The sequence below is a fragment of the Callithrix jacchus genome, chromosome 5, assembly GCF_049354715.1.
Source record: "Callithrix jacchus isolate 240 chromosome 5, calJac240_pri, whole genome shotgun sequence".
In the NCBI taxonomy this organism is placed as follows: Eukaryota; Metazoa; Chordata; class Mammalia; order Primates; family Cebidae; genus Callithrix; species Callithrix jacchus.
In genome coordinates, this window is record NC_133506.1 from 121,126,935 (window position 1) to 121,139,320 (window position 12,386).

General features: G+C 50.5%; 1 protein-coding gene and 1 pseudogene across 2 annotated transcripts; one reads left to right on the plus strand and one right to left on the minus strand.

Moving 5' to 3' along the window:
- Positions 1-5,594: 5,594 nt before the first annotated feature.
- Positions 5,595-7,417, minus strand: RAMP2 (receptor activity modifying protein 2). The gene is made up of 4 exons (XM_008996654.5): positions 7,285-7,417; positions 6,754-6,819; positions 6,169-6,277; positions 5,595-6,035 (listed from the first exon to the last, which is right to left on the minus strand). Exons 1-4 carry the CDS (start codon positions 7,379-7,381, stop codon positions 5,780-5,782), a joined length of 528 nt encoding a protein of 175 aa, XP_008994902.1. The 5' UTR covers positions 7,382-7,417; the 3' UTR covers positions 5,595-5,779.
- On the plus strand, positions 7,383-8,895 carry LOC144582823 (uncharacterized; annotated as a pseudogene). Its single transcript, XR_013536269.1, has 3 exons — positions 7,383-7,764; positions 7,929-8,427; positions 8,765-8,895. The product of XR_013536269.1 is annotated as an uncharacterized LOC144582823 (transcript).
- Positions 8,896-12,386: the final 3,491 nt, after the last annotated feature.

Genomic DNA, 12,386 nt, shown 5'->3' on the forward strand with positions numbered 1-12,386 from the left:
CCGGCCCTTTTCTCATTCTTTCTTTAATTATTTTATTTATTTGTTTGTTTATTTATTTATTTGGCAATGGAGTCTTGCTCTGTCGCCAGGCTGGAGTGCAGTTGCACAATCTCCACTCACTGCAACCTCTGCCTCCTGGGTTCAAGCTATTCTCCTGCCTCGGCTTCCCAAGTAGCTGGGATTACAGGTGTGTGCCACCACGCTCACTTAATTTTTGTATTTTTAGTAGAGAGAGGGTTTTACCATGTTGGCCAGGCTGGTCTTGAACTCCTGAACTGTTCAAGATACACCAGCCTCGTGATACACCAGCCTCGGCCTCCCAAAGTGCTGGGATTACAGGCGTGAGTCAACCATGCTCAGCCAGCATGGTGACTCTTTTCTTTTCTTTTTCTTTCATGCCCAGCTAATTTTTTGTATTTTTAGTAGAGACGGGGTTTCACCATGTTGACCAGGATGGTCTGGATCTCTTGACCTCATGATCCACCCGCCTCGGCCTCCCAAAGTGCTGGGATTACAGACTTGAGCCACCACGCCCGGCCCCCGAACCTTCCTCTTTTCAGTGAACCATTCTGTCTTAGAGTTCTCATCTAATGGCTTTATGGTGCACTTCTGTGCAGAAGACTCCCACACCTATATTGCCAGACCCAACCTCTTTCCACTCCCATCACCCCCATTTTTAGCTCTCTGTGGAACATAACAGCTTGTTCCACTGTTACCTTATAATTGTACATTCTTTTCTTTAGGATGATTCCTCCTCCTCAATGGCTCTTTTCTATTATTATTGCCATCATTGTCCTAGTAACTCAAGTCCAAAGCCTGAGTCACCCCTAGCCTCTCCTCTCCCTCAGCCCTGGTCTCTCCCTCCTGTGTTATCCAAGTCCTGCTAATTTCCTCCCTAGGGGAGAGAGAAGGAAGGGAGATGAATTAGAAAATTATTGAGATAATCCAGGCTTGAGAAAATGAGGACATGGAGCAAAGGAGTGTCGAATGGGGAAGTGGAAAATATTCTCTAAAAATATTTTGAGTTTTCACCTGAAATACAGGTTTGCTTTATTTCCATGAATGTGTCTGTCTTCCCTAAAGGCATATCTGCTCCCTTCATGGCATGTGTTTGCCTTCCTGCATTTTATATACATGATATACATCAAGGGTCTGTTGGTATTTTATTTTATTTGTTTGTTTTTTTGAGACGGAGTTTTGCTCTTGTTGCCCAGGATGGAGTGCAATGGGGCGATCTCAGCTCACTGCAACCTCCACCTCCCAAATTCAAGCAACTCTCTTGCCTCAACCTCCCGTGTATCTGGGATTACAGGCATGCGCCACCATGCCCGGCTAATTTTATTTTGTATTTTTTTTTAGTAGAGACAGGGTTTCTCCATGTTGGTCAGGCTGGTCTTGAACTCCTGACCTCAGGTGATCCACCCACCTCAGCCTCCCAAAGTGCTGGGATTACAGGAGTGAGCCACCATGCCCCGCCAGTATTTTATTTTTTATTTTTAGAGACAGGGTTGCCTGTGGTGTAGTGCAGTGGCCCAATCATACCTTACCATAACCTTGAACTCCTGATCCTCCCACCTCAGCCTCCCAAGTAGCTGGAACTACAGACTTGTGCCACTACACCCAGTTGAGTTTTGTTTGTTTTTGAAACAGTCTCGCTCTGTTACCCAGGCTGGAGTGCAGTGGCGCGATCTTGGCTCATTGCAACCTCCACCTCCCAGGTTCAAGCGATTCTCCTGCCTTAGCCTCCAGAGTAGCTGGGACTACAGGCACGTGTCACCACACCCAGCTGGTTTTTGTTTTTGTTTTTTTGAGACGGAATTTTAGACTGTCGCCCAAGATGAAGTGCAATGGTGCAATCTCAGTTCACTGCAACCTCCGCCTCCCAGGTTAAAGTGATTCTCCTGCCTCAGACTCCAAAGTAGCTGAGATTACAGGCATGAGCCACCACACCTGGCCAAGTTTTGTATTTTTCGTAGAGACGGGTTGACCGTGTTGACCAGGCTAGTCTCGAACTCCTGAGCTTAGGTGATACGCCTGCCTTGGCCTCCCAAAGTGCTGGGATTATAGGTGTGAGCCACTGCACCAGCCTAATTTTTGTATTTTTAGTAGAGACGGGATTTTGGGCTGGGCACAGTGGCTCACGCCTATAATCCTAGCACTTTGGGAGGCCGAGGCGGGTGCATCACCTAAGCTCAGGAGTTCCAGACCAGCCTGGTCAACATCAACATGGCGAAATTCTGTCTCTACTACAAATATGAAAATTAGCCCAGCGTGGTGGCATGTGCCTGTAGTCCCAGCTACTTGGGAGGGTGAGGCATAAGAATCACTTGAACCGGGAAGCAGAGGTTGTGGTGAGCCAAGATTGCATCACTGTACTTCAGCCTGGGTGACAGAGCAACACTCTGTCTCAAAAAAAAAAAAAGACAGAGATGGTGTTTGGTGTTTCACCATGTTGACCAGGCTGGTCTTGAACTCTTGACCTCAAGTGATCCACCCATCTTGATTTCCCAAAGCAGGCATGAGCCACCAAGCCTGGCCTGTTTTTTGTAGAGACGTGGTTTCACTATGTTACCCTGACCAGTCTTAAATTCCTGGCCTCAAGTGATCCTCCCACCTCAGCCTCCCAAAGTGCTAGGATTACACGTATGAGTCACCACACCTGGCCCTTCCCTCCTTTTTTTTAATCATAACCTCTGCTTTATAGTTATTTTCCATTTCCTCATTCAACACTCCTTTTCTCCATGTCCTCATTTTCTCAGCCTGGATTACTGCAATAATTTCATAATTTACCTCCCTTTCTACTCTCTCCCCTAGGCTAAGGCCTAGTCATCTACCAACTCTGCAATCACCCTCCTGTCATCACACCTCCTGGGATCTTCTCAGCCAGATGTGATCCCTTCTTCCTTTGCACTCAGCTAACATATTTGGTTTGTATCCCTAGCATGATTCTCATCACACACTTCTTTTTGTTTGTTAGTTTGTACACATGTCAACTTCCTCACTAGATGAAAGCCACTGAGGGCAGAAAACCAGACTCTAACCTATCTTTCCAACATAATACACCACACACAGTGTCTTATACCAGCAGGTTCTTGATGTATATTAATAAAATGCATGAAGGCAAATACATTTTGGGAGTAGATATATATACTTAGGAAGACAGATTCCTTCATGGAAATAAAGCAAACCTGTATTTCAGGTGAAAAGTCAATTTTTTTTTTTTTGAGACCGAGTCACACTCTGTCATCCAGGCTGGAGTGCAGTGATGCAATCTCAGCTCTCTGCAACCTCCACCTCCCGGGTTCAAGCGATTCTCCTGTTTCAGCCTCCCAAGTAGCTGGGACTACAGGCACATGCCCCTATGCCCAGCTAATTTTTGTATTCTTATTAGACACAGGGTTTCACGATATTGGTCAGGCCGGTCTCAGACTCTGGACTTCAGGTGATTCACCTGCCTCAGCCTCCCGAAATGCTGGGATTATAGGAGTGAGCCACTGCGCTCAGCCAACTCAAAATATTTTTAGGGAACATATGTGTGGCTAGAAAAACAGATGTGCCCGAGAGAGGTGTGTCTCAGAGAATGATTAGACATGTTCCAGAAAGCATACAAGTATATATAGAATAGGCAGGGATACCCCAAGAAATGGACAGTGTGTACTCAAGGTGGCAGGTATTTCAACACAAGAAGTGTCCCTAAAGAGGCTCAGGGTGCCACAAGGAGTAAACAGGTATATCCATGGAGGATAAAGTTGTTTTGGAGATGTTTTTGGAGACCTGGCAGGTGTGTCTGAGGGAGAGCTGGAGGTGTAGGTTACCTGGTGAGAACTGGGCCTCATTATCCAGGGAACATATAGGTGTGTTCATATACAGCAATGGTGAGTTGTAGAGAGGGGCTGGGTATGACCCTAGAAAGTAGGAAGGTATCTTTTCTTTTTTTTTTTTTTGAGATGGAGTCTTGCTCTGTCAACCAGACTGGAGTGTAATGGCATGATCTTGGCCACCACAACCTCTGCCTCCTGGATTCAAGCAATTCTCCTGTCTCAGCCTCCCGAGAAGCTGGGATTACAGGCTTGCACCACCATGCCCAGCTAATTTTTGTATTTTTAGCAGAGACGGAGTTTCACCATGTTGGTCAGGCTGGTCTCGAACTCCTGATCTTGTGATCCACCTGCCTCAGCCTCCCAAAGTGCTGAAATTACAGGTGTGAGCCACCGCACCTGGCTAGGAAGTTATCTTAAGAGAGTATTGTTCAAGAAGCTGACAGAAGGGTCCAGCTAAGAACTAGTGTTTGTTCAGGTGCAGCAGGCTCATGCCTGTAATCCCAGCACTTTGGGAGACTGACTGGAGAGGATCACTTGAGGCCAGGTGTTCAGGATCACCCTGGGCAACACAGTGAGACCTCATCTGTACAAAAAATCCTTTTTTTTTTTTTAAATAAGAGATGGGGTCTCACTATGTTTCCCAGGCTGGAGTGCAGTGGCTATTCACATGCATGATCCCACTACTGATCAGGACAGAAGTTTTGACCTGCTCCATTTCCGACCTGGGCTGGTCCACCCCTCCTTGGGGGACCCGGGAGGTCACCATATTGATGCAGAACTTAGTGTGGACACCCAATCGGCATAGCGCACAACAGCCCAGAACTCCTGGACTCAAGCCATCCTCCAGCCTCAGCCTCCAGAGTAGCTAGGACTACAGGCACGTGCCACCACACTGGCACAAAAAAACTTAAAAAAAAATTAGCCTAGCATGGTGGTACACACCTGTAGTCCCAGCTTGGAAGTCTGAAGTGGGAGGATCTTTGAGCCCGGGAGGTCGAGGGCAGTGAGCCATGTTTGTGCCACTGCACTCCAGCCTGGGTGACAGAGCAAGACCTTGTTTCAAAAAAACCAAAACAAGAAACTAGTGGTTGCTGTGGAGATGGCAGTTTTCTGACCCGGGGGTCCAGTGCTCCACAGCCTTCAGCTTCTTCCAGATCACAGACATCTCTGGTTGCTGGCTTTAGTGGACACTGGGGGGCAGTGTGTTGCTGGGCTGTAGGCCACACCCAGTCCAGGACAAAGTAGGATGAGGGCTGAGGACACAGAGGGGAGTGGTGAACCTAGTAGAGGAAGCCCCTACTGCTTTTGCCCTTAATTGTGAGGTCCTTAGGAATGGATTCCTGTTGCTCAGCCAGGGTTCCTCTTCCCAGGCCCTGGGAGTAAACTGAGGCATGAAGAAGGGAACAGTCAGGGCCCCTTGGGCAGCCTCCTGTCCCTCTTGCAGAGTCACAAGCAGAGATTCCTCCCTTGCCCCTTCCCCCACACCTCCCCAGTCGCAGGCCCCCAGCTGCTGTCCAGACCGGAAGGGAGTCTCTTCCTGCTTGTTTCCTGGAACTGAGTTTGGATAAGGGCAGGAAAGGCCCCCCTGGAAGGAAAGAATATAGGGGTGTGACCTTCATGGAGGTTGAGAGCAGGGGGGCAGGTGAAATTAACAGAATTCAAATTTTTCTGAATCTGGGCCATCCAGATTTTTCCGCTTCTGCTACCCAGAGCTGAGAGCCTGTGGGAGTGGCAGGGAACGACACAGGTCCCACTGAAATGAGGAGAAGGACATTGTACAAAAAAAGGTTTTATTTTGAAGATTACAGAACTTGTGCCATGACCCCACCCGGCCTCCACTTCCAGCAATCCAGGGATCTGTGGTGGGAGCGAGAGTGACAGAAGGGAGAAGGGGAGGAGGGAGGCCCTGTGGGGGTAGGGAAGCAGAGTCAGATGGTTGTTGAGAAGCTTGTGGCCCCCTAAACCTGGGCCTCACTGTCTTTACTCCTCCATACTACAAGAGTGATGAGGAAGGGGATGAGGCAGATGGGGGCTATGATCATGGCCAGGAGTACATCCTCTGGGGGGTCTGAGAAAGTTGGCTGCACCAGGGAGCAGTTGGCAAAGTGGATCTGGTGAGTCTCAAAGATGATCCTCTCTGCCAAGGGATTGGGGAAGCCCAGGTTAAACTCCTCCGCAGAGTGCTCCAAGCAATCTCGCAGGGTGCTATAAGGCCTAGAGGCAGGAGAGGACTTGAGTGAGTGAGGGGGTGGACCCAGGGAGAGAAGTGCCCCACACTCACTCAAGGTCTACCTGCAATAAGCAGGCCCAACCCCGGGCCTGAGCCACCCTCCAGCACCGCCCCTACCTGCTAATCACAGCCCAGTCGCACCAATCCTTTTCGATAGGATCCATTTGATACTTGTAATAATTCCAGCAAAGTTGGACAGCTGCCTCATAGTTCTCCATCATCTTCACTGTAGGTACAGATGCTGCACAATGACCACAGCCCTGCCCCTCCTTCCAAACCCTCCTGCCCAGGTGCCTGCCTTCAAACGGGGGGGGGGGGGGGGGTGCGAACCCTTCAGAAAGTTTCCCTAGCAAGAAGTTCTGGCTGAGGAGAGTCCCAGCTCAGGAATCCTGTAACGACTTCCCTGTGCTAAGCACTTTCCATCCCAGCCTGATAAGAAGTTCCACGTACACCTTTTCCTGGGGTCTTCTCACCCACCTGTGAGGTGGGCCAGTTCAGAGCTGTGCAGGGACTTTGTGGGAAGACAGGGAGAAAGACCACAAGGAACCCCAAGAAAGAACAGAGGGGAGTTTAGTGGGCCATCAGTTGGGGTTGTGCGGGCCTTGTGCGGGCCTTGTGCGGGCCTCGTGGGAAAGGGACTCTCCCCACTGAATTTGCTCTCGTCCTTGCCCTCGGCTACCCTTCCACATCCTGGGTACCCACCTTCTGACCCCGGTGTGCCTGTGGTGGGAAGAGGCTGAGCCAGGGTCTCCTGGGGCTTCAGGACAGCTGTGGGGAGAAGCAGGAGAGGAGGGTGGCATAGCGGGGACCCCAGAAGTGGGGTCTGCGGGGGGGGCGGGGGACTGAGACCCTCTGAAAGCAGGGCTACCATGGAAGAAAAAGAGGAATAATCTAGACCCCATGGACATCCCAGCTGGGGAGGGAGGGCCTGGCACCAGCTCCTTGTCACTCACACCCAGGCCCAAAGCCCCCTCCCCTCTGGCCAGCTCCCAGCCTCCCTTGCCCTCTCCGCGGAGCCGGGGCCCGCACTCCAGCTTTCCCCGGTGGGAAGCAGCTTGAGCTATGCCCGCCCCGAGGTGAGGTCAGGGACCGTCCGAAGGCCAGTGCTGCTCTGTCCGTCGGTCCGCGCCCAAACCCCGGGGCCCATTCCCGCCTCGCCCATCCAGCCCCTCTCCCATCTCCCCTCCGGGGCCTCCTACGCTTCCCGCCCGGGCCTCGCGGCGCCGCGCTCACCGCCCAGTAGGAGGAGGAGGCGGAGCGCTGCCGGCCGCCCAGCGCGGGTCGTCGGGAGCCGGGGGTCGCCGGCGCGCTCCGCTCGGAGCGAGGCCATCGTGCAGCAAGGAGGCGAGGGAGCTGCGGCGGCGCTGAGCCTGGCCCGGGTGTGGGGGCGCCTATATCCCCGGCCCGAGCCGCAGGAAGCCGCGCCGCTTCCTCGGAGGGGCTGGGACGGCGGCGGCCACGTGGGGGGCGGGGGCGACGCCCGGGGCCCGCTGCTGGAGGGGGAGTAGCCGCCGCACCCGCGCCGGGCGCCCGCGGCTCCCTCCGCCTTGCCGGCGTTGGCCCACACTCTCTCGCAGTTCACCCCGCGGGGCTGGACAGCTCCCGGAACCCCGGAACCGGGATCTATTTCTGGGGCTCGGCCGCGCGGCGCGCAGGACTCTCCGGGGTCTCCAAGGAGCCGCTCCCGGACTCGAGTCGCCCCCTCTCTTTCCGGGCTGGAGGGGTCGGCGAGCTGCTCTCTCAGACCCGGAGAAGAGGGAGGGGCTGGGAGCTCCAGCGGCCTCTCGACGCCGCTGCACCTAAGGGGCTGCCCTGGGCTGTGGGGGAAGGGGCTCCTGGAGCTGGGCCGGCCAGCTTAGGGTTCCTTATCTATCCCTGGGAACACCCGCTGTTGTCAGCCCGCCAGTCACAACCAGGGAGAAGCGGGAGTCGGCCCTCCAGAGTCGGGAGAAGATCTGGGGAGTGGGGTAGAGGGAAAACAGAAGTCCTGATACCCTCCCTTCAAGACACCTCCTGGGGCCCAGACCCCACAAACCTGTTGGGAGGCAAAATACGATGACTACATTCCTGGGAAGGAGGTGCCGCAGCTCTTCAGGACCAAGGTTGGGAGAAAGGAGGAAAGGGTTTAGAACCTTCAATGTGGGACTTCATGTGCGGGGTGAGTGTATTACTGTCACCATTTTACAGAAACGCTAAAGTTCGGGGCCAGCAGCCCGGGATTTGAATTCAGAAGCTCTGGGTTCTAATTCTGTCTTCCTCCTTCCCAGTCATAGAGCTTGCATGACGCGTTTACCTTCAGGGCTTACATAAAATAGGAACATTCCGCTCCTCACCAGTGAGGATGGCAGCTGAGAAAGGGCAGTGCGCTCACTGAATGTTAGTTTCCTTTCCTCTTTTCCTAAGCCACTTGTCTAACTGACACTACTAAGGAAGCAGCAAGGCCGAGCCTGGGCCTCCAGGGGCCCTGACTTCAGCCACACCACAGCTGCGGCTTGTGTCCTGGGCCAGAGGTTCATTAGCCTGAAGCAGCTGAGGAGCCCAGGAGCTGGTTTGGCCATGACGTTCAAGTCCCAGACACAGCTGTCAGCACCAAACTTTCCTAAATTACTCCCAGACACTGACCCCTGGACTCAGCTGCTGCTGTTGTCCCAGTTTCTGATTCCTGTCCATCACAAATTATCCATCATGGTCTTTCTTGACGTCTTCATCTCAGGGTCTCAGACTCTTGGATCAAGAGCATGGATAACATGCTGTCCTCCTCTGTGGTCAAGAGGCTGCTTTTGTAAGGAATCCAGTGGGAGAGGGTCAATGGCCTGCTTGACATGAACTCCAAAGTCCTCCTGGTAAGGATCATTTCTACAATGATGCAGAAAAGAGCCAGGCCGTCTCTGAGACACTTCAGGCTGGGACTGAATCTAGTCCTGCCTGCTTGCCCAGGATTGCTCTTTTAAAGAAGGAAGCATGGGAGATTTCTGGGTGCGAAGATGGGAGGAGGGAGCAAGGAGGTGCAGAAAGCAAAACAAGCCATTTTCACTGGGTTAGGGCTAGAGTAAAGGAGCCCATTATGGGTTAGGACTGGGTTTGGGGTCAAGGTTAAAGGTGACAAAAGCAAATGTTGGATTTAAAATAGAGCCTGGGCAATATAGTGAAACCCTGTCTCTACAAAAAAAAAAAAAAAAAAAGCTACAAAAAAATTTTAAAAATTAGCCTGACATAGTGGTGTGCACCTGTAGTGCCAGCTACTCAGGAGGCTGAGGCAAGAGGATCACCTGAGCCCCAGAGGTCGAGGCTGAAGAAAGCTGTGATTGTCTCCAAGAAAAAAAAAAAAAGGACAGTATAGCATTTTATAATAGATAAAAGAAAAAAAATTGATGCAGATTCTGAAGGTAGGTTCTGCCTCTGTCTTACTGCACTTGGGCAGGATATTTCACATCACTGGAGCCCAACATTTTCATGTATAAAATGACCTTAAGATCAAAAAAGAAAATATAGGTAATTTGGTAGGAAGTTCCTATTTATTTTATTTTTATCTTATGTTACTTTTTAGGAACAGGGGCTCACTCTGTTGCCCACACTGGAGTGCAGTGGAGGTATCATGGCACGCTGCAGTCTTGAGCTTCTGGGCTCAAGAGATACTCCTGCTTCAATCTCCCCAGTAGCTAGGACGGCAGGCATATTTTTCATAGATATGGAGTCTTGTTTCGTTGCCGAAGCTGGTCTCGAACTCCTGGCTTCAAGCAATCTTCCTGCCTCAGTCTCTTAAAGTGTTGGGATTCCAGGTGTGAGCCCATTGCACCTGGCCCTCAGGAAGCTTTTTTTTTTTTTGGGGACGGAGTTTTGCTCTGTCACCAGGCTGGAGTGCAGTGGCACGATCTCGGCTCACTGCAACCTCTGCCTCCGGGTTCAAGCGATTCTCCTGCCCCAGCTTCCCAAGTAGCTGGGATTACAGGCATTTGCCACCACACCCGGCTAATTTTTTGTATTTTTAGTAGAGATGGTGTTTCACCATGTTGGCCAGGATGGTCTCGATTGCCTGACCTCGTGATCCGCCTGCCTCGGCCTCCCAAAGTGCTGGGATTACAGGCGTGAGCCACTGTGCCCGGCCAGGAAGTTTTCTTTTTAGCCTAGGGTTGGGGTTAAATTTGCATCATGATGTTGAGACCTCCAAAGGAGAGCTTATTATAGTCATTCCTGAGCATTCGGGTATCCAAACTGCCTAGTTGGAGAATCTGAGAATTTTCTCTTGTTTTGATTTTCCTCTTCCACTTTTCCATGTGAATTGGATGTTTGAATGTTTTTATTGACCTCTGAGGGCATCCTGGGAACTGAGGGTTTACTTTAGGGGTCTTTGGAACTGAACAGGGACAGGAGAGCTCACCTTCCTTTTCCATGTAGCCATAGGAAATAGTCCCATGATCTGATGATCTGTAGCAGTGGGTGGAGGAAGGGCTGTATTATGAACAGTGGCTGGTTTTGTCATGGGAAGTCCCTTGTTTTCCACTCCTGAGGGCCCTCACTTTCCCTTTTTAAATCCCTTTGTGCTTTTGCTATTAAAAAATGCACTTTTTTGGACCGGGTGCAGTGGGTCACACTTGTAATCCCAGCACTTTGGGAAGCCAAGGTGGGCGGTCAAGAGATCAAGACCACCTTGGCCAACATGGTGAAACCACATCTCCACTAAAAATACAAAAATTAGCTGGGCATGGTGTCGCTTGCCTGTAGTCCAAGCAACTTGGGAGGCTGAGGCAGGAGAATCGCTTGAACCTGGGAGGCAGAGGTTGCAGTGAGCCAAGATCATGCCACTGCATTCCAGCCTGGGTGACAGAGGAGACGCCGTCTAAATATATATATATGTATGTGTGTATATACAAAAAGTGTATACATACTTTTTGTCTGGGCGTACCTGTAATCTCAGCACTTTGGGAGTCCAAGGTGGGTGTATCACCTGAGGTCAGGAGTTCAAGACCATCCAGCTTCCAGCTTGATCAACATGATGAAACCCCATCTCTACTAAAATTACAAAAATTATCTGGGTGTGGTGGCACATGCCTATAATCCCAGCCACTTGGGAGGCTGAAGCAGGAGAATTGCTTGCACCTGGGAGGTGGAGGTTGCAGTGAGCCAAGATTGTGCCATTGCACTTCAGCCTGGGCAACAAGAGTGAAACTCCATCTTAAAAAATATATATGCACTTTTTATCCCAGCACTTTGGGAGGCCAAGGCAGGTGGATCACCTGAGGTCAGGAGTTAGAGAACCAGCCTGACCAACATGGAGAAACCCCATTTCTAAAAAAAAAAACCCAAACAATAAAAACACTTTTTAAATCACAAGTATTAATAAGTATATACTAGTTGTGAAATATTTAACCCAGAAAACTTTGTATCCTCACTCCTAGCTCATTTCCCAAATATTTTGGATTTTTTTAAAGCATAAATGTGATTTTATAATATTATTCAGTGACTTTTTTTCTTCTCTTGAAACAGAGTTTGGTTCTGTTGCCCTGGCTGGAGTACAGTGGAGCAATCTTGGCTGACTGCAATCTCCGCCTCCCAGGTTCAAGCGATTCTCCTGCCTCAACCTCCTGAGCAGTTGGGATTACAGGCGCCACCACGCCCAGCTGATTTTTATATTTTGGTAGAGACAGGGTTTCACCATGTTGGTCAGGCTGGCCTTGAACTCCTGACGTCAAGTGACCTGCCTGCCTTGGCCTCCCAAAGCACTGGGATTAGAGGCATGAGCCACCACACCCGCTCTCAGTGACTTTTAAAAACCGTGATACTATTGCTGGGTATGCAGCTCATGCCTGTAGTCCCACAGTTACTCAGGAACCTGAAACAGGAACTTGAGCCCAGGAATTGGAGACTAGCCTGATGATATAGCAAGACTCTGTCTAAAATAATAATAATAACAACGAAAATAAAGAAGCCAGGCACAGTGGCTTATACCTGTAAACCCAACACTTTGGGAGACTAAGGCAGGAGGATCACTCGAAGTCAGGAGTTTGAGAGCAGCCTGGGCAACATGGCAAGACCCTGTCTCTACAAAAAATAAAAATAAATTAGCCAGGCTTCGTGGCGCACATTTGTAGTCCCAGCTACTCAGCAAGCTGAGACAGGAGAATCCCTTGAGCCCAGAATTTCAATTGAGCCATAATCATTCCACTGTACTCCAGCATGGGCTACAGCGTGAGATCTTGTCTCAAAATAGAAAAAGAAGAAAGAAAGGGGAAGGAAAAGGGGGGGAAAGGAAGGAAGACTTAGTAACATGTCTTGGATATTTTTCCATGATACTATATATATATATATACCTCTTTCTTTTTAACTGTACATAGTAT

Coding starts and splice junctions, on each gene's coding strand:
- RAMP2 (XM_008996654.5), bottom strand. CDS start 7,381: ATGGCCTCGCTCCGAGCGGAGCGCGCCGGCGACCCCCGGCTCCCGACG. Junction 6,820..7,284: donor CCTCCTCCTCCTACTGGGCG/GTGAGCGCGGCG, acceptor TTCTCCCCACAG/CTGTCCTGAAGCCCCAGGAG. Junction 6,036..6,168: donor GACTGGGCTGTGATTAGCAG/GTAGGGGCGGTG, acceptor TCCTGCCTCTAG/GCCTTATAGCACCCTGCGAG.